General features: G+C 39.9%; 1 protein-coding gene across 9 annotated transcripts in view; it reads right to left on the reverse strand.

The window, feature by feature from the left end:
* NCKAP5 (NCK associated protein 5) overlaps nt 1–22,608 on the reverse strand; it is a 993,237-nt gene that overhangs the window by 89,270 nt on the left and 881,359 nt on the right. For all 9 annotated transcript variants that reach the window (XM_086718452.1, XM_086718453.1, XM_086718451.1 and 6 more), the window contains 2 exons: nt 22,103–22,280; nt 14,747–14,822 (listed from right to left, as the gene is read on the reverse strand). In XM_086718452.1, the coding sequence (XP_086574578.1) occupies nt 14,747–14,822; nt 22,103–22,280 (254 nt within the window). The remainder of the gene's footprint in view (nt 1–14,746; nt 14,823–22,102; nt 22,281–22,608) is intronic.

The raw sequence follows: 22,608 nt of genomic DNA on the forward strand, positions 1-22,608 counted from the left end.
CTGCAAGGTGGCCAAAAAAGTACCTAGCCATCATTTAGCATTCTTGGGGGTTGCTTTGGTTCACAGCTATGGACTGAGCTGGGTTTGGATGCTGGATCCATTCCATACCAGTCACGTTGCTGAACAGAGTATGTAACCTTTCAAGACATCCATTTCCCCACTTGGAAAGGGTGACCATAGTATCTAAGCTGCAGGGTTGCTGTGTGGATAAAGCAAGGTAACATACATAAAACACGCTGGTCAGTGCCTAGCATATAGAAAGTTTTTAATAAACAGTAGATATTCATATATGACCATCTTCTTTCAGAAATTTACTGTCACACTGGGCAGGTTTCTGGTTCAGGGTCTGAGGCACTCTGCTTTTTGACCTTGTTTTGACCTTATGCCTATTCCTTACTGTGCCATAAGTTACATACATGTGCTTATGTTTACTTTAATTGAATGAACTTCCTCTTAAGAAATTGAAGGAACTCTACAAAATGAGGTCTATGTATAGCTATTTCAGATTCTCCAACTTACACTGTACAGTGATAGGCCTTGGAAAAATGTGGGAAAAAGGGCAAAAATTATTTAATGTGTCTACCATTACCTATTTGGTGAGCCCTTTCCCCTTCTCGCACCTGGGTTAATTCCTGCCACCCACTGGGGCTTCAGGTCTGCCTCTGCCTCCAGCAGCTGAGTGTCCCCATCTGAAGAACACCATGCTTACCTTTCCTAAATGTCAAGCCATTCCTTCTTTTGATTCTCAGTTCCCTGGAAGGAGAATATACCAGTCTCATGACTCATCCCTTTAGGGTCTTGCTGGTACTAAGCTGAGAAATGCACTACTGCTATTAGTCAGTGAGGCTCAATGTGCACCCTTTCCAGAGACCAGGTATTGTGTAACAAGCCACTTGAGGGCCTTTCCTAAAGGGGTCACCAAAGGGTAGGGAATTCTAATATGCTACCAGGAGAGATCTTTTGGGGCAGAGAGCCCTTTGGCAACCCTTAAATAATCCTGGGTGTCTACCCTTTCACGTAAATATGTGACTCTATTCATCAGAGCCCACCATTCAGGAGGAATCAATATGGTGCATATATATAAAAAGGTGTTACAATTTTAAAAGTTGGAACATGAACATGAAAGTGATTGGATGGCCACTTCTGATCATGTTAGCCTTTCTTTAAAAATCTCCACAGTCTGTGTGTTATTCTGTAGGATAAATTTCGAACATCTAAGGCTGGCTTTCTTTTTTTTTTTTTTTTCAACGTTTATTTATTTTTGGGACAGAGAGAGACAGAGCATGAATGGGGGAGGGGCAGAGAGAGAGGGAGACACAGAATCAGAAACAAGCTCCAGGCTCCGAGCCATCAGCCCAGAGCCTGACGCGGGGCTCGAACTCACGGACCGTGAGATCGTGACCTGGCTGAAGTCGGACGCTTAACCGACTGCGCCACCCAGGCGCCCCTCTAAGGCTGGCTTTCAAGGTCTCCACAATCTAGTCTCATCTTACAAACCAACTGTATCTGTACCTTATTCTCAAAAATTACTCTCTACTCTAGCCAAGCTGGTGTTCCATTAACTATCGTCCCCTGCAGTATGCCACATTCCTATCTTCAGGCCTTTGCTTACCCTCTTGCCCTTGAGTTGAAAGACATCTCCCTGTCCCCTTGGCTGATGAGATCCTAACCTTTAACGCAGTGGTTCCCAAACCTTGCTCCCCACCGGAATCACTTGGGGATCTTTAAAAAGACACTAATGGGTAGCTCCTATCTCCAGAGCTTGTGATGTGTTATGGGGTGTGACCTGGGCATCAGCATATTTAAAATTTTTTATGTTTATTTACTTTGGGGGGGAGGGGCCAAGATAGAAGGAGATGCATGAAACAGGCTCCAGTCTCTGAGCTGTCAGCACAGAGCCTGATGTGGGGCTCAAACCCATGGACCACAAGATCATGACCTGAGCCAAAGTTAGATTCTTAACAGACTGAGCCATTCAGCTGCACCTGGGCGTCAGCATATTTAAAGACTTCCCAGGGGATTCTGATTTGCAGCAAAGTTTGGGAAACACTGGTGTAAATGGAAAATTCACTTTAACTTCAATATCTTCCTCTCTTACTTTTGTCTTTTCCTCACACATGAAAATCAACCTTCCTGGCTTTACCAAAGCTAGATTCTACACCAACCTGTACACTCATATGTATGCAGAGTATTCCTGTAACTTAATCTATCATCACAGTGTATCTGTTGGCTTTTCTGTCTCCCTACTAGATGGCTGTTCACAGACTAGAGGCACTGTGTCTTACTCATCCCATATCCCCAGCATCTAACCCAGGCTGTGGTTTGTAGAAGATACTCAGTATAGGCTTGTGGACCTAAATAGAACTCCGCTTCCTTGTGTAATCTATAGGAGCAAATATTTTCCAGGAGTAAAAAAAAAAAAAAAAAAAAAGTCATACATTCAACTCTCCAAGTCTACAAATCTCTATCTCTAGTGAAAGAAAAACAAACAAACAGAGGAAGGGAGTCACAGACCAGACTTTGGTAGGCTCATAAATACAGAAATCTCCACCAGAGCCTCAGCTAGTGACTCTCTCTGGTAGTTAGAGGAAAGTACTTATCAGAAACAAGTTTACAGATGACAACAACAGAAACCCAGCCACAAAGGAATGAAAAAAACAAAACAAAAGCAAAACCAAGGAGGATGACCTGTAATATTCCAAGCACAGGACTTAGTATGTAATGGATATTCAATGGATGAAAATTGATATTACTCTTTCCGGTCCTTGTCAGAAGAAATCAGATGGTCCTATTTCCATGGTTCTACCTTCATGACAGGTGGATTCATATTTCAGGCTGTCAGATGCAAAGCTTCCCCTTTAGAGTTTGTCACTTGCAGTTGTAAATTGCAGAACTCTATGTAGTCACATGGAAGTGTCCTTTCCCAACCTATTACTTTATACTACCTCTTAGATGTCCAATTTAGGTACACTACTCCATCTTATTCCCCATCCATCGACATTATTATCTAAATTGTTCTCAGTTCAGTGCCAGTCTGTTAGCAGTCAACAGAACATCATTTACTAAAATTGTTATTGAGAACATTTGTACTTCCCACTCACATTTTGTTTTGATCAATAACTCGCCCTTTCTACAATTAAGCTTAAACATGTCAGCACACTATTTAAAATGTGACATTTGACTTAAATAGCCATCTACTCAAAAGTTGTAAAAGTCTCATCAAGTTTCTACAATATGCTTTAATTTTATTTTTAGTATGAATGACACTCCCTGTATACAAAATTCCTAAATTTTTTCAAGTTTTCTCAGTGGGGAAAATTGGTAATATTCTCAAAATGAGACAGATTATTATCATTAACTTTAATTGACCAGCACCTATAGTCCTGAAAGGCCTGGTACCCTCTTGGTTTTAATTCTAGAGAAAGGAAAATTCTAGATACATTATATTTCAGAGAAGATTTATGTGAGCCTTTATATACTTTGTGGGTGACTAAGTATATATTACTCATAGACACAGTGGTGGCAAACTAATCCCAGATCAATATATTTTCTCAAAAAGTTACTCAAGATTAACTATACTAATAGAGAGTGGTTGTTCAGGTCATGCAAAACAAAAACTAAGCATACATCATTAAAATTCTGCATTTTCCAAAAACTCTTCAAATTTATTTTCTATAGTTTTCTTAAATTACAGTGACAATTTATGTTTCTACCAAGGAGGTAAGCTTGGTAGGGGGTGAGCAGCAGGCTAAAAATGGTATGTGTCCTCTGAAAGCCATTGCCCCTTTCTTCCAAAGAACTTCCTTTTTTGTTTTTCCTCCTGGACATATGGCTTGCTGCCTGGCATGTTTCCTATCCTATGTACTACATACTGGCCAATGGCAGAAGGCATGGGTCAACTGCTAGGAAGTATTCAAAAAGGGATCTTGCTGGTTGGAAAGTGAATGGTTTTTCAAGCCATCTTGAACCATGAAGTGGCCTTGGGAATGGAAAACATATAAACCAGAGGGGCAAGATAGGAGAAGCCTGGCACTGTCCTAACATCCTGGATTACCTTCTTCTGGACTGTCCTGTGTGACAGCAAGAAAATTCTGTTGTTATTTAAACCGCTGTATTTTGGGGTATCATTCACTTCCATCTGAATCTAACCCTACTGATACTAATAATTAAGGGAAATCCAGTCTTGGATTGAAAATAATTGTGGTCTGGGTAATTCAAGCTGTATAATCTATGTACAGATAATGACGGTTGACCATATTGTATTAGGTCATTAATATTGATGAGGGAGCAAAAGGCAAGCTAAGGACAAAGCAAAGCTAACACCCTTGCACCCCCTAGCCCCAACCATGTTGCAATATGTTTGCAACTGTCTTAATGATTTACAAGAAAAAAGCAATCTCTAGAAACCTATAGACTCAATTTCCTGGAGCCCTAATATCTCCCCTCCATAGGACAGAAAATCTTATATGATCACTCTTCACAGCCCCAGTGCAGCTTTTTCTTCCCATGATCCTGTCCCTATGCTTTAATAAAACCACCTTTTTACACCGAAGACATCTCAAGAAAGTTGGCCGTAGGTTCTGAACCCCAACACTCCAAACCACATCAATATTAATATAATAAGATAGGTTCCAGAACTCATTCCATTCATATGAGATCCACATCTAGGTTTTGATTCTTAAATTCTCCATGTAACTGAGGTACTTGATTCAAGCGTCTGTGAGACTTTCTCTTTCTCTCCTAAGAGAGACACTTTGACCTCAGTCCAGGCCTTCTCTCCTCTGCTGTGTGAAGAAGCTACTGCATTCCTCGACCTTCATTGGAATGTGACAATAGAAACTATGTGTCATATGACCCTTTCATCCTTTCTGTTTGTATCAAACTCCAGACTGGGCACAATGCGATGTGGATTCCATGCTGTATGGCTGAGTGAGAAAAGGTTACAAGAACGAGGTCTGTATATTAGGCAGAGGTGAAATGGTGATTGTAGCCGGTTATCTAAATCTTCTCTACTTGGCTCAACACAGCTTTGTCCCACTGCTTAGCCTTCAGGCAGTCTATTTCTCAAAAGTACAGTTATATGACAAAATAATTTTTCCTCCCTGGCACTGTGCCTTGTGCTATTTATTGTCTGAAATCAGGTTAATTCTGTCCTTTCTTCCTTACCCCATAATTTGCTCAAAGCAGTGATGTGAATGCCTGAAACTTTAATAAAAGTTTCAAGAGTTTCTCTTAACTGGAGGTAAAACTTTTCTTGAGTCTTTGTTATAATGCAAATATGTGACCTGAAAAGATACCCGCTTCACCTATTACTCCACTGATGTGAGTTAGTCTACCAGATTGGCTAGCTAAAGTCTAGGAGAGAGCAAGGGATAATGAAATGAAATGTCCCGGGAAAATGGAAATAAACTGTGAATAGTCTGATAAGTCAGTCAGTCAAAGGGGATCTTTATTGAGTACCTGTTATCCTCCTGCATAATATATTAGCTGCTGGCTAAGGCCAGTTTGGGGAAGAATGGAAAAAGGAGGAGGACAGAAAGATCACTTGGGGGAAATTCCTGAGGTGGGTAGGAGGGTACCAAGCAACTCCACAGAGCTACCCAAAGAAAGCCAGATTCTTGGGGCTAGACAATGCCCTTTGTCACGCTCTCCTTTGGTCATAGGAGCCAGAAGCCTTCCTTTAGGACTAAGAGACAAAGAGGGCAACCAGCCAACAGGGGAGGGTAAATAGATTTCATGCAGCCATGGGCACTGGGACATTTGACCATTGGGCTATTGGACAGATTATTCTTTGTAACTCTTTTAAGTTTGGAGAAAATAATACATATCCTTCATTTCACTAGAGCCTACCATGAATCCTTGTTTTCTTGGATATCATTCAATTCTGCTTGGTTTCTTCCTTAAACTCCTCAAAGACATTTCCTCCTCTTTAGAGGAATTTCCAGATCCTCTGCCTCTGCTTAGAGGATTATTTTTGATACTATCACTGGCCAGTGTTCTTAATATGAAACAATGTTTTTTGAATTCCTACTGATCATTTAATCCCATTAGATAATTAATATAATACACAGGGTGAACCTATTATAGTTAAATAGCAGGAAAGAACAATTAGAAATATGAGCTTTGTGATCATTTGTGTTAGCACTTCTATTAGGCTGGGCTAGTCATTTTCTTGTTGTTTATTAACGTGGAAGTCTGACATTTATCAGGGTGATTTTAAAGAAAAAAATCTAGTTGTATTATTTTAGTTAATTTATGAATCTTGAATTTCAATATAAAGCAGGCTTAGTTAACACTACTTTATGTTATAACTAACTCCTAATATTTTTATTAAACTAACATGACAAAAATGTAAACATTCAGATTCACAAATTTTCTGAATATTCTTCTTTGTTAATGACATTAGCTGTTATTTGGTTAGAAGGATAACATATTTAGATTTGCTCGGTTGCAAAGCATATTCTATGCTTATATAACATTTTAAGGCTATGTGACAATACTTAGCTTAGACAAAATGAAGAATATTGGGTTTACCAGCATGCTAAAAATACCTTCTCAGGACGCTGGGCTCACCGCGCGTCCTGCTGATCACTTAGATTCCACCTACACCTGCCTAAATAACCCAGAAAACCACCAGAGGATTAGCAGAACGGAGTCGCCGGAGCCAAGCGCAGACGAGAGGCCCACGGAAGAGGGTAGGAAGGGCGGCGAGGCGGTGCGCGCTCCACGGACTGGCGGGAGGGAGCCAGGGCGGAGGGGCGGCTCGCCGGCCAAGCAGAGCCCCCGAGTCTGGCTTGCAAAAAGCGGAGGGGCCTGACGGACTGTGTTCTGACAGCAAGCGCGACTTAGGGTCTGGGAGGTCATAAGTTAACAGCTCTGCTCAGAAAGCGGGAAGGCTGGAGGACAAAGGGAAGGAGAGCTGCTGAGCCCCCGGACGACAGAGCTCAGTTTGGTGGGGAACAAAGGCGCTCGCCAGCGCCATCTTCCCCGCCCATCCCCCAGCCAAAATCCCAAAGAGAACCAGTTCCTGCCAGGGAACTTGCTCGCTCCGCGCAAACACCCAACTCTGCGCTTCTGCGGAGCCAAACCTCCGGCAGCGGATCTGACTCCCTCCTGCTGCCACAGGGCCCCTCCTGAAGAGGATCACCTAAGGAGAAGCAAGCTAAGCCTGCCCCTCCTGCCCCCGTGCACCTTGCCTACCCACCCCAGCTAAGACGCCAGATCCCCAGCATCACAAGCCTGGCAGTGTGCAAGTAGCCCAGACAGGCCACCCCACCCCACAGTGAATCCCGCCCATAGGAGAGGGGAAGAGAAGGCACGCACCAGTCTGACTGTGGACACAGCGGTGGGCTGGGGGCAGACATCAGGTCCGACTGCGGCTCCGCCCACCAACTCCAGTTATACACCACAGCACAGGGGAAGTGCCCTGCAGGTCCTCACCACGCCAGGGACTATCCAAAATGACTAAGCGGAAGAATTCCCCTCAGAAGAATCTCCAGGAAATAACAACAGCTAATGAGCTGATCAAAAAGGATTTAAATAATATAACAGAAAGTGAATTTAGAATAATAGTCATAAAATTAATCGCTGGGCTTGAAAACAGTATAGCGGACAGCAGAGAATCTCTTGCTACAGAGATCAAGGGCCTAAGGAACAGTCACGAGGAGCTGAAAAACGCTTTAAACGAAATGCATAACAAAATGGAAACCACCACGCCTCGGATTGAAGAGGCAGAGGAGAGAATAGGTGAACTAGAAGATAAAGTTATGGAAAAAGAGGAAGCTGAGAAAAAGAGAGATAAAAAAATCCAGGAGTATGAGGGGAAAATTAGAGAACTAAGTGATACACTAAAAAGAAATAATATACGCATAATTGGTATCCCAGAGGAGGAAGAGAGAGGGAAAGGTGCTGAAGGGGTACTTGAAGAAATAATAGCTGAGAACTTCCCAGAACTGGGGAAGGAAAAAGGCATTGAAATCCAAGAGGCACAGAGAACTCCCTTCAGACGTAACTTGAATCGATCTTCTGCACGACATATCATAGTGAAACTGGCAAAATACAAGGATAAAGAGAAAATTCTGAAAGCAGCAAGGGGTAAACGTGCCCTCACATATAAAGGGAGACCTATAAGACTCGTGACTGATCTCTCTTTTGAAACTTGGCAGGCCAGAAAGAATTGGCACGAGATTTTCAGGGTGCTAGACAGAAAAAATATGCAGCCGAGAATCCTTTATCCAGCAAGTCTGTCATTTAGAATCGAAGGAGAGATAAAGGTCTTCCCAAACAAACAAAAACTGAAGGAATTTGTCACCACTAAACCAGCCCTCCAAGAGATCCTAAGGGGGACCCTGTGAGACAAAGTACCAGAGACATCACTACAAGCATAAAACATACAGACATCACAATGACTCTAAACCCATATCTTTCTATAATAACACTGAATGTAAATGGATTAAATGCGCCAACCAAAAGACATAGGGTATCAGAATGGATAAAAAAACAAGACCCATCTATTTGCTGTCTACAAGAGACTCATTTTAGACCTGAGGACACCTTTAGATTGAGAGTGAGGGGATGGAGAACTATTTATCATGCGACTGGAAGCCAAAAGAAAGCTGGAGTAGCCATCCTTATATCAGACAAACTAGACTTTAAATTAAAGGCTGTAACAAGAGATGAAGAAGGACATTATATAATAGTGACAGGGTCTATCCATCAGGAAGAGCTAACAATTATAAATGTCTATGCGCCGAATACCGGAGCGCCCAAATATATAAAACAATTACTCATAAACACAAGCAACCTTATTGATAAGAATGTGGTCATTGCAGGGGACTTTAACACCCCACTTACAGAAATGGATAGATCATCTAGACACACGGTCAATAAAGAAACAAGGGCCCTGAATGAGACATTGGATCAGATGGACTTGACAGATATATTTAGAACGCTGCATCCCAAAGCAACAGAATATACTTTCTTCTCGAGTGCACATGGAACATTCTCCAAGATAGATCATATACTGGGTCACAAAACAGCCCTTCATAAGTTTACAAGAATTGAAATCATACCATGCACACTTTCAGACCACAATGCTATGAAGCTTGAAATCAACCACAGAAAAAAGTCTGGAAAACCTCCAAAAGCATGGAGGTTAAAGAACACCCTACTAACGAATGAGTGGGTCAACCAGGCAATTAGAGAAGAAATTAAAAAATATATGGAAACAAACGAAAATGAAAATACAACAATCCAAATGCTTTGGGACGCAGCAAAGGCAGTCCTGAGAGGACAATACATTGCAATCCAGGCCTATCTCAAGAAACAAGAAAAATCCCAAATACAAAATCTAACAGCACACCTAAAGGAAATAGAAGCAGAACAGCAAAGGCAGCCTAAACCCAGCAGATGAAGAGAAATAATAAAGATCAGAGCAGAAATAAACAATATAGAATCTAAAAAAACTGTAGAGCAGATCAACGAAACCAAGAGTTGGTTTTTTGAAAAAATAAACAAAATTGACAAACCTCTAGCCAGGCTTCTCAAAAAGAAAAGGGAGATGACCCAAATAGATAAAATCATGAATGAAAATGGAATTATTACAACCAATCCCTCAGAGGTACAAACAATTATCAGGGAATACTATGAAAAATTATATGCCAACAAATTGGACAACCTGGAAGAAATGGACAAATTCCTGAACACCCACACTCTTCCAAAACTCAATCAGGAGGAAATAGAAAGCTTGAACAGACCCATCACCAGCGAAGAAATTGAATCGGTTATCAAAAATCTCCCAACAAATAAGAGTCCAGGACCAGATGGCTTCCCAGGGGAGTTCTACCAGACGTTTAAAGCAGAGATAATACCTATCCTTCTCAAGCTATTCCAAGAAATAGAAAGGGAAGGAAAACTTCCAGACTCATTCTATGAAGCCAGTATTACTTTGATTCCTAAACCAGACAGAGACCCAGTAAAAAAAGAGAACTACAGGCCAATATCCCTGATGAATATGGATGCAAAAATTCTCAATAAGATACTAGCAAATCGAATTCAACGGCATATAAAAAGAATTATTCACCATGACCAAGTGGGATTCATTCCTGGGATGCAGGGCTGGTTCAACATTCGCAAATCAATCAACGTGATACATCACATTAACAAAAAAAAAAGAGAAAAACCATATGATCCTGTCAATCGATGCAGAAAAGGCCTTTGACAAAATCCAGCACCCTTTCTTAATAAAAACTCTTGAGAAAGTCGGGATAGAAGGAACATACTTAAAGATCATAAAAGCCATTTATGAAAAGCCCACAGCTAACATCATCCTCAAGGGGGAAAAACTGAGAGCTTTTTCCCTGAGATCAGGAACACGACAGGGATGCCCACTCTCACCGCTGTTGTTTAACATAGTGCTGGAAGTTCTAGCAACAGCAATCAGACAACAAAAGGAAATCAAAGGCATCAAAATTGGCAAAGATGAAGTCAAGCTTTCGCTCTTTGCAGATGACATGATATTATACATGGAAAATCCGATAGACTCCACCAAAAGTCTGCTAGAACTGATACATGAATTCAGCAAAGTTGCAGGATACAAAATCAATGTACAGAAATCAGTTGCGTTCTTATACACTAACAATGAAGCAACAGAAAGACAAATAAAGAAACTGATCCCATTCACAATTGCACCAAGAAGCATAAAATACCTAGGAATAAATCTAACCAAAGATGTAAAGGATCTGTATGCTGAAAACTATAGAAAGCTTATGAAGGTAATTGAAGAAGATTTAAAGAAATGGAAAGACATTCCCTGCTCATGGATTGGAAGAATAAATATTATCAAAATGTCAATACTACCCAAAGCTATCTACACATTCAATGCAATCCCAATCAAAATTGCACCAGCATTCTTCTCGAAACTAGAACAAGCAATCCTAAAATTCATATGGAACCACAAAAGGCCCCGAATAGCCAAAGTAATTTTGAAGAAGAAGACCAAAGCAGGAGGCATCACAATCCCAGACTTTAGCCTCTACTACAAAGCTGTCATCATCAAGACAGCATGGTATTGGCAGAAAAACAGACACATAGACCAATGGAATAGAATAGAAACCCCAGAACTAGACCCACAAACGTATGGCCAACTCATCTTTGACAAAGCAGGAAAGAACATCCAATGGAAAAAAGACAGTCTCTTTAACAAATGGTGCTGGGAGAACTGGACAGCAACATGCAGAAGGTTGAAACTAGACCACTTTCTCACACCATTCACAAAAATAAACTCCAAATGGATAAAGGACCTGAATGTGAGACAGGAAACCATCAAAACCTTAGAGGAGAAAGCAGGAAAAGACCTCTCTGACCTTAGCCGTAGCAATCTCTTACTCGACACATCCCCAAAGGCAAGGGAATTAAAAGCAAAAGTGAATTACTGGGACCTTATGAAGATAAAAAGCTTCTGCACAGCAAAGGAAACAACCAACAAAACTAAAAGGCAACCAACGGAATGGGAAAAGATATTTGCAAATGACATATCGGACAAAGGGCTGGTATCCAAAATCTATAAAGAGCTCACCAAACTCCACACCCGAAAAGCAAATAACCCAGTGAAGAAATGGGCAGAAAACATGAATAGACACTTCTCTAAAGAAGACATCCGGATGGCCAACAGGCACATGAAAAGATGTTCAGCGTCACTCCTTATCAGGGAAATAGAAATCAAAACCACACTCAGGTATCACCTCACGCCAGTCAGAGTGGCCAAAATGAACAAATCAGGAGACTATAGATGCTGGAGAGGGTGTGGAGAAACGGGAACCCTCTTGCACTGTTGGTGGGAATGCAAATTGGTGCAGCCGCTCTGGAAAGCAGTGTGGAGGTTCCTCAGAAAATTAAAAATAGACCTACCCTATGACCCAGCAATAGCACTGCTAGGAATTTATCCAAGGGACACAGGAGTACTGATGCATAGGGGCACTTGTACCCCAATGTTCATAGCAGCACTCTCAACAATAGCCAAATTATGGAAAGAGCCTAAATGTCCATCAACTGATGAATGGATAAAGAAATTGTGGTTTATATACACAATGGAGTACTACGTGGCAATGAGAAAAAATGAAATATGGCCTTTTGTAGCAACGTGGATGGAACTGGAGAGTGTGATGCTAAGTGAAATAAGCCATACAGAGAAAGACAGATACCATATGGTTTCACTCTTATGTGGATCCTGAGAAACTTAACAGGAACCCATGGGGGAGGGGAAGGAAAAAAAAAAAAAAAAAGAGGTTAGAGTGGGAGAGAGCCAAAGCATAAGAGACTGTTGAGAACTGAGAACAAACTAAGGGTTGATGGGGGGTGAGAGGGAGGAGAGGGTGGGTGATGGGTACTGAGGAGGGCACCTTTTGGGATGAGCACTGGGTGTTGTATGGAAACCAATTTGACAATAAATTTCATATATAAAAAAAAAAAATACCTTCTCAGTCATTCTTGTGGAATAAAGAGAAATACCCACTTGTTTGTTGAGTCTCCTTCAGTCTTCAAATGGATGAAGTTTTTACAAGGTTTGCAGTGATCTTATGGATTGATTAACCCAGGGAATGTTCTCAACCCTGTTCTCTCTGCTACCTTATGCAATAAAGAGTAGCAATATACTGACTTTCCCAGCATCCTTTGCAGCTAGGATTGTCTTTATAATCTGGTTCTCCTCAATGACATGTAAGATGGAGTCTAGGGGGTGGATTGTGATGGAGTTTTACTCTTCCTTATACTTTGCACCTTGAATATAAAGGAATGCCCAGAGTGGTGGAAATCAATTTGCAACTCAACAGGTCTGAGGACAAAAAGCCAGGGCTTTTGATAACATTGTTGAGTTGCTACCCATCTTTCATGTTTTCCTTTTTCCAGTTTTTTTAATTGTGTAAAATGATCAAATGGCTTTATTCCATATAATGATTACTCAGATTTGCAGTTGTTGTTTTATTGGTAGCTGACAGCAGCTTATTCACATAGTTCCCCCTTGTTTGAGGAGATAAATCTCCATAGTGTGAAGACCAGGTCAGGTCTCTGTCATAAGCATGGTCCAAATTTACTTCCAGGAGAGTAATCTAAAGCAGCACATTCCAACAGAGCTCTGTGTGATGATGGAAATGTGCACACAGACCACATAGGATATGTAGCCAGTGAGCACTTGAAATGTGTGCAGTGCCACTGAGGAACTGAATTTTTAATATGACATAGTTTTAATGAATTAGAACTGAACCTGAAATGGCGACATGTGGTGACTAGCTATTGGGTCAAACAATGCAAACCTAAAAAATCACTAGCCTACGAAAGCATACATTACTGTAGTTCTTTTGAAAAAAAAAATCAGCCTCTAATTTTATATGTTATTTTACAGGCCCAAGAACACCTCATTATAGAAAAATGATGATCCAGCAGGGCATTACATAGTGTCATGTTTGAAGGTTGTTAAACAATATTTAACTTGCATATTAGCTAGCTACACAGAACTGATACCAATTTAAGCATTTTACATTGACAACTATAATAAAAGATGTCTTCTTGGAATAATAATCTTATTCAGACTGCACTCATTCAGCTGTTTGTTAAGGTTTTTGGCTCCTCAATTACAAATGGAAAGAATAATAATGGAGTGCCAGTCTCATTAAGCTGTGGGGGTACAATAACTCTCTGAGAGAAACTGTAAATTACAGTTTGCAGAAGACTTCCGGGTACACAAGAAAACCAGCCATGGAGGGTCTCTATAGGACCCAAAGAGTGGGGAGGTGCTTGGAGCTGGCAGCTGAAGATACAGGAGCAGTGGATACTCTAACCAGACTAGAAACCAGAAATGTGTGGGGCTGTCATGCCCTAGAACATAGGATTCGATATCAACTGCTATACCCAAATGTGATTGGAAGAAATTATTCCATCATGCCTTGGTATCTGGTGTAAACCTCCTTAATTGGCATGCTTGCTTTCATAGCTATTTTTAGAGCCTGAGGAAAAACTAATTCTGTCATCGTCCAAGGTGGCTGCTATCACCTGACAAGGATTATAGTCACAGACAACTACTCCACCAGTTACCTCCTGGCTGCTGAAAACAGGTCAGCAAAAGGTCAGCAAAGTCTTTTCGTGTTGGGAAGTTGAGTTCCTTCCACCTAGGCCTAGGCACGATTTTAAGAAATAGCTGACAAATCAAACTTATTTCACACACACAGATACTTGTAATCAGGGTTCTAACAGAAATGATGAAGAAAATGAGTTGTGAAGTTTCGGCAAGCCATGTACACCAAAATCTATTAGGTTCTGTGTGTAAAACGTATTCAATTAAAAAATGATCCCATTTAAGAAAGCTACCACCCCACATTTCTATGGCAGTTGTGCAGAATGCTTCTTGAGACAATTATAGAAGCTGGATCGATTCAAAGTTGATTTTTTTCCTCAGAGAAATTATTTACACTCAGTATTGTTTTCATTTCATCCTGACAAGTACCTACTTCTCATCAGTTTGCAGCGCATTGCTCTGAAAACACGCATGTTTTCTCTATAGGTCCTGCTTTGAACCACTTACTTTATGGAGCTTCCAATGTCTAAGAAGATAAAAGGAAGCCTGTGTGAGAGGTTAAGACCCAGTGCTCACAGAGGTGAGGCATGGGACGTGCTCTGTAGGAACACACTGTGTCTGCAAGAAGGTTGCATTAAAAAAAATATCACCCATGAAGATGTACATGACGTGGATGTTTACCTATGATGTGGCTCTGAAATGTGGGCTCCGCGATCACATCTTCATCCTCTTGCAGGTCTCCGCTTGCTTCTTTTATCTGCGGCAAGAAGAAAATACTGTAAGTTCTTCTTTATTACATTCAACAGATTGTCCGCAATCCTCAGAATGGTGGTTGGTTCTGTAACAAATGTGGGCATGTGTGACTCAGCGTGTGTATGTACATATACGTATACAAAGATTCTTCATTCACTTGGCTTTATGACAAGTTTTAATCACAAGAGCATATTTTCAGAAATATAACCCCAGACCTGAAAATGAGGATTTTCAGGGTAACTAATTCTCCCCAAAAAATTAGAGATAATAGCTTTGGCTTTTAATACTTAATAAAGTCATAGCTGTTAGGAAAAATTAAAGTCAAAGGACATATAATTCCTCCAGAGACAGTGACTTTCACCACAAGTTATTTTAATAAGAAGAAAGAAATATACTTAGATCCTTTCCTGGAATGTAACTCTCTAAGAAAATTATTTTTTTTGTTCTTTCTGTGATGAAACATAAGGTGACTATGATGTATGCTTAGTGGACTAGAGCAGTGACACATTCATATAGATTTTTTAGGTCAAAAACATTCCCCTTATATTTCAGTTGAAATATCCAGATGCTGAATGGGGTAGCATTCAGCAGAACTCTAGAGACCTGAATAAAGTCACAGCGTTTTACAAATGAGAATTCGAGATCCAGTAAGTTTCCATAAACATATTGTAAGTGGAAATGCTGGGATTACAACTCAGGTCCCCTCCTTCTCAATCTAGTGACAGTAGTAGCAACAATAACATTATCAATACCAACCATAATTTAAGATTTTTTTAAGTATATTTATTTTCAGAGAGAGAGAGAGAGAGAGAGAGAGAGAGAGAGAGAGAGAGAGAGAGAGAGAAAGCAAGTGCAAGAGTTGGGGAGGGGCAGATAGAGAAGGAGAGAGAGAGAATCCCAAGCAGGCTCCTAGCTGTCAGTGCAGAGCCTGATGTGGGGCTCAAACTCACAAACCGTGAGATCATGATCTGAACAGAAGAGTCAGATGCTTAACCGACTGAGCCCCCCAGGTGCCCCGGTACCAGCCATAATTTAAAAAGCAAGCTCTTAAATACTATAGAGCAGGAGCTGTTTGAGCTCTTAATGCCTATGATCTCATAATCCTTAGAATAATGCTAGGTGCTATTGTTAGCCTCCTCCTCCTGAAGAAACAGACAAGTAATTACCCAAGTGGTGGAACCAGGATTCAAACTCAGTAGTACCGACTCCAGATTTGTGTTCATTTGAGGGAAATTTGTTGTTCTCAAATGTCCATTTGACTATGCCAGTATACTTGGCTTCAATATCAAGGCAGCTTGTGGTCCTTGGCAGAATGACCCAAAAAGCCCTTTTAAAATATATCCCCATTGGTCACCTGGGCAGCCAATGATAATGATGTGAACCATGCACTGAATGCAATGGAGTTCTGCTTAGGCACATGCATTAGAGGCTGTCAGTGGACATGTGCAGGGGCTTGAGTGGAATGCCAAGAAACCCTTATTTCATACTTGCAATGTTGAAAGTCACATGGTACATAATGACCTTGAGATACATTTAGCTTTTACCTATTTTTCATATTTAATGGACTAAGACCAATATTTATATCTTAAGACTGCAGTTCCAATATCAGAATGGAATTGGTGCTTATTCTGTATATGCTGATAGTCAGATGGTGGTGGACTCAAGAGAGTATGTAGATGGCTACCTGAACCTCACAAGGAGAGACCAAGGGTTCAATATCCAGAGGCCATGCTTCCTCACTTTCTTTCCTCATCAGCCTTTTGCTCTGCAGGCATCCCCCTGTTTGTTAGCATGTCCAGAAGAGGAAAGTTAGGGAACGGGGCAGGGTGTGGTGGGGGGGAAGGCTTCATCAATAATCTCTGTTTTCAGTAGTGGACATTTATGCACAGCAGAGAAGAAAAATGCCATGAGCATCAGCAAGGCTAATGTGTTACTTATTTGCCTTCCAAGCTTTGCCTAGCTCAGGGATCTGTTTGTGACAAGGCGATCAAAAGACTCACTGAAAAAGGGATCCCAAAACACCTTCATTTCCATCAACCCAATCTGAAGCTTCCAACCACATTTATAGACACATCAAGGAAATCTGCTTGTATTTTCAGTGCATACCAACTCTTATGCCAACATATTTAATGTTTTTCCTTACCTGTTATGTAAAATAATATTTCCTTTAGGTTTTCCTAAACTGGGGGTGCCCTGCTAACCTGCTGGAATGTAGATGAATCATCATCTTTATCAGCCTGTGAGATTCTAAACTAAAGATTCCAATAATTAAAATAAGATTCTCATCTTACAGATGAGGAAAAGAGGCTCATACAGGGTTAGTGATCTCTTCAAGGTCAGAAAGGATTTCAGTTTTAGAGGGGGCACTCCTGGCCCCTATTCATTGCTATAATTAAATTTTTCATAGTGCATGATACTGTCACAGATGTCCTTTCTAGACCTTCCCAAGAACTAGGATATTTTTTTAGTGTCTGGCAGTTAGATATGTAGGCAGTACTCCACGTATATATAAGCAACATTTTTATTTAAGAGTAGCAAAAATTTTCCAAGTGTATGTATGTGTGTGTGTGCACGCACGTGTGTGTGTGTGTGTGTGTGTGTGTGTGTGTGTGTGTGTGTGTGTGTGTGTGTAAATTCCCTGCTTCCCTTCCCTTCTTGTTTCTTAACCAATCTGTGGAACTTCACCACCACTTTTCTCCAAGTATCATATTCAAGACAGAAAAAAAAAGGCCATCCTTTTGTCCTACCTTCCAGCTCTCTGTCAGAACTTTTCTAGGGCGTTCTGTGCTTAACAGCAAATGTTAAACGTGGCCTCTGGGTATTTATCAGAGGAACAGGGCTTGTAGACAAGGTCCCTGGTTCTTTCAGCTTTCCTAGGCTGATGACCCGTGAGGAGTAGATGACCCATGAGAGGAAAATCCAAAGATGGGTGAAGAACTAGCAAAGGAGTGGAAAATGAGGCATGCCTCAGAATGGCATACTTGTTGGTTCTAATCATCTATACAAGTAGATTCCAATGTGAAGTGGCGAGGAATTAAAAAAAAATCCATTTGCCAATGGAAATGAGGGGCATGATTTGTTTTGGCAGCAGATTCCCTTTGCTAATTATATTTTTCATCGGCTGAATTTAAAATGAATTTTCATTCTTGATCGCACAGGGTCTGGGTATTGGTGAGTCATTGTAGGAACTTTGCTGGGGATCAGGGGCTGCCAACTCAAGATTAAGAATTTGCCAAAGATAGGCACAAGTGGGACGATCTTCACGTGACAAAGCCCTTCAAAGATAGGAGTGGTCACAAAACCCAGAAGTTTGGCTCAGAAAAGAATAGTGATTAGAGATGTAGAATTTTCTCAAGCATTGTTCTACCAGAAACAGACACAACCTAATGTCAGTAATGTCCTATTTGATAAGAAGTAGCAGGTAATTCAAGCAATAACTATGGGCTATTTTCGGTTTAAGTTTGTTGTCAGTATGTCAGGGGCCTTCTAATGGTACACCTCCAACTTCTGTCCATCTTTTGGGGTCTGCAGTTGTAGTTAAGAACTGTACCAAATACTAATCCCTAACAGGAAACCAGTAAAGTGTCACTGTGCCCATTATATTCTATTCACCCCTACAATTAGAAAAGGCAGGGAGGAATGAGTTTACAAAGGACCCTGAAGGAAAATGGAAAAAATAATTCAACACATGCACACACAGACACACACCCAACATTTGGGGATACCCTTCATTTGGAATTCTGCTTCTATGTCTTCTATAAATCATCCCAACATAAACTGCTTCCCAAAAAACAACATTGTATTGTCAACATTTATTGCAAAGGAACAGAATATAATGAACTTAAGTGAGACAAGAAGCGATCTTTGGAAGGAAAACTCGAAAAGGCATTACTTTTAGAAAAGTTAGTCATTTAAAAAAATTTGCAGGAGGAGGGCAAAATATGCATGCTTCTTATTAGCATCAAAATGCATTTAGTACAGAACTGTTCAATTAAGGATGTTGAAATTACAACATTTTGCAGAACTTAATAAGATGATAACAATTTGCATAATTATTGTACGATTTTATGCTATTTTATCACCACCGTATCATTTTCATGGGATAGTATTTGATGCTTTTTATATTAGCATATGTGATTTTTTTCACACTATGGGACACTGGCTGAAAAAAATACTCATAATTTAAATTAAAATACCCATATTAAAACGGCCATCTCTTCCCAGTGCACGAAGAAGGTATACGATCTCGTTAATTTTGTTAACAATTTTTATTTTGTCCAGTGATAGTCAAGTAGGAGCCTGGAGCTGTCTTCCCTTGAGACTTCTTATTACACAAAATTATCTGAATCCATAGGAAGGAAGGATTTATAACACATAGCAAGTAGAGTGCATTTCTTTCTTTCTTATTTACTTAATACCTATGCAATCTTTCCTGGGGATGCCTTTTCTCCTCTTGTCATGATTTTATATAATTCAAGTAGAAGTACAAAGTAACATGGCCCTTGTCTAAATTACACAAAAATTAGAGCTAAGTGGTCTGTGAATGATGGACTAAATGGGGACATAAGCCTCTAATTAAGGTTCTGAAAAGAGAAAAAGATTGAATTCAGCAAAGAATTAATGGGACTTTTACACATATTTTAAAATGTATCTAGCAATCCTGAAAATGGGTATTGATATGCAGCTACCAGTGAATGCAGTGCAGGTCTGCTACATACATGAATTTGTTACATGTATGGAAATGCTCATGTATCAGCATAGATTAGAATACAATCCCTGAGGACCCTCATAACTGAATATAGTCTTGGTGTGTAAAGGGAAGAGATGGTGGTATATTATAACATTTTGAACAGTGATTTCACTAAAAAACAAAACAAAACAAAACCCATGTGATACGTAATGTATTATGCATAGCTACTGTTTTCATCCTGAGTGAATACTGTCAGAAAGATTCTCTGCAATAGAGTTTAAAATAAGCAAATGGGAAATTTACCTTGAGCTCTAGTAGGGGAAAATTCCCTCAAACTCTGAATTTTAAGAGGTTCGTGGGCATTCCCATCAATGTGCTATGGTATTAGAATATATTCTATTTTGCAACTAATTTCCTTCCTGTACAGGCTGATAACATATAATAAATAGGTTTTCACTGCTAGTCTTGTACTAGTCCCAAAGGAGACCATGGCAATGTCCTTTCTGAAATTAGTAATTTTAGTCCATTCCACATTGATGATTATGGAGATGAAACAAAAAACCCCCACTGCATTTTACATTAAAAAAAAAAAAAAAGACTAGGTGGTCAACTATCCAGGTTAATAATATTCCTCTGTATGGAAAAGCTTCCCAGCATGACTAATTTCCTCTTGCAGCTAACTAGAAAAAATTAGCATATCCCTATTGATTATGTATTTTGGGGTGGTTAAGTAATCTTTGTACTTCACAGAAAATAATAAGAATGTTTCTTGCTGATATTCTGGAAGGACCAAAGGACACTTATTACTACCCTGAAATATAGTAATTCAGTGAAAGACTGAAGACGAGAGACAAAAAACACAGAAATTACTGTAGTGTTAGGAAGTAACGAGAAAGTAAAAATGAAATTGTGAAAGCCAAACAAAGGTTTTTTGTTTTTTTGGTATTTCTGTGCAGCAAAGATATATACCCTAAGCTGTCAGAAACATATTAAATGGGGCATAGTTAAATTGAGTGCCTCTGATAAGAGGCTCTGCCAGGCTATCAAAGTTTTAGATCAGTTGGATTGAATTTCTGGCATATTGCACGTTTCCACACTGTTCATTCTCTCTTTCCTTTCGGTGACACTACAAGGGCAGCCTTACATATGCTTATAATTTGTGATTTTACAATGCGGGGGACATTTACATTTTCAAAGAAGGGAGGATACCATGGAAGCCCAGAAGAAAAAGGAGGGGGGAAACTTTTGCAAGGACCTAGTTTGCAATATGACTTCAGAGCATTTGAAAAAAAAAACAAAAAAACAAAAACTTTATAGCTCTTCCGAGTCCAAAGCTATTTGAAAGAAAAATGTGCATTTGTGTTAAATTAAATTATGTCTATGAAATTCTAAGGGACCCTAAATATCAAGAATTCATTAAACTAGTAATTAATAATAATGAATGCCAATCATGATTACTTCTAAAATCTCCTATGAAACACTCTAGAAAAAAAAATGTATAATTACTTTATATTTCAGGTTTTCCCTAAGAAAATGGTAGTATGTACCATATTTTACAATCTCTTTTATTATACTACAAAAACATATGGATACAGTAATTCTATAAAAAGAATTTCTTTTTGTTTGTGGAAGTGCTTCAAAACTTATACAAAGGAACAATAAATATCACCAAATCAATTATGCAAGAACAGAAAGAAGGTAAGGAGAGCAAATGCAATTTAAGGTAATTTTAAAACCAAAATATTATTTGAAACAAGCATATCCTGGGGAAATATAAAAATACTCTTTCATTTTTTAAATATTTATTTTTGAGAGAGGGAGAGGGAGAGGGAGAGAGAGAGAACGAGAGAGAGCTCACATGAGGAGGGCAGGGGAAGATAGAGAGGGAGATAGAGAACCCCAAGCAGACTCCATGCTGTCATCACAGAGCTAGACTTGGGACCAGATCTCATGAATCATGAGATCATGACCTGAGCCAAAATCAAGAGTCAGCCACTTAACAACTGAGCTACCCAGGCCTTTTCATTTCTTAAAAGAAATTACCCCTGAGTTGAGCTTTTCACTTCATAATTAAGAGACTCAATAATAGGGAATCAAGTTCCAAAATAGATTTCTTCAATACTTTCTGTCTAGGTGAGAGGAATTGGTACATACAGCTTTCAGGGAAAAAAAAAAAAAAAAAAAAACAGTGCTTAAATCGAGCCATCAAAGTAGCCAACAATCTCTCCAATTGTTTAGCGCTATTATGTTTTATAATCATGTCCACGCCTTTTTGTGTTGCTGGAAATGAAGGAAATGATCATCAAAACAAATCCCCTGCACAGGAGGCTAATCTGAAGATGACACCAGCCTGTCAGTTGCAGGCACTCTGGTTATACTGCCCTGAAAGGCAGCTAACCCAGAAAAGATCCTGGAGGCAGCGACTCCATTTGCAATATTGCTCTCACTTCTCTGCTGTCACCAGGTGTCTCTCCTTTTCCTTGAACTTTCTCCCCCCATTCACCCGATAATCTTGTGCTTGTACATTGCCATCAGCTTAGCTAGAAAGAACCCAACCAGATTCACTTCATAACCAGGATGGGGGGAGCACTTACCAGGGAGCTTTTCGGTATTTCCACATCGGCTTTGGTTTTGATGTTTTTCTTGTGGTTTCCTTGAGTGCTCGTAGAGCTGCTGGTGAGGCAGGAACCCTGGGAGCTGCCCTTTAACACACTCCTGCAGGAAACATTATTTGATCCACTTTCTGTCTGTTGAGCGGCTTTCTTATCAACTCTGCAGGTAGAAAGTGATTCCTCTGATAAATTACATTGCTCTTCTTCAATCACTACTTTTCCCAATCCTTTGATGTTTAAGGTAACCTCTTAGTATCTCTTTGTCTTTAAACCTTTGAGTGATAAATGTTTGTCAGTGGCCTTGATCAGATCTTCATCTGACATCCCAGGAGTGTGTCAGTTTAGATTTGATATTTATTTATTTATTTATTTATTTATTTATTTATTTATTTATTTATTTACTTACTTACTTACTGCTTGTGAGACGGGGGAAGGAGGGAGCAAAATAAAAGCCACTGAAGAGTGATTGCTAAATACATGTCTGGCTT

The sequence above is a fragment of the Puma concolor genome, chromosome C1 (assembly GCF_028749965.1).
Source record: "Puma concolor isolate L17-30 chromosome C1, mPumCon1.1.hap2, whole genome shotgun sequence".
NCBI lineage: Eukaryota > Metazoa > Chordata > Mammalia > Carnivora > Felidae > Puma > Puma concolor.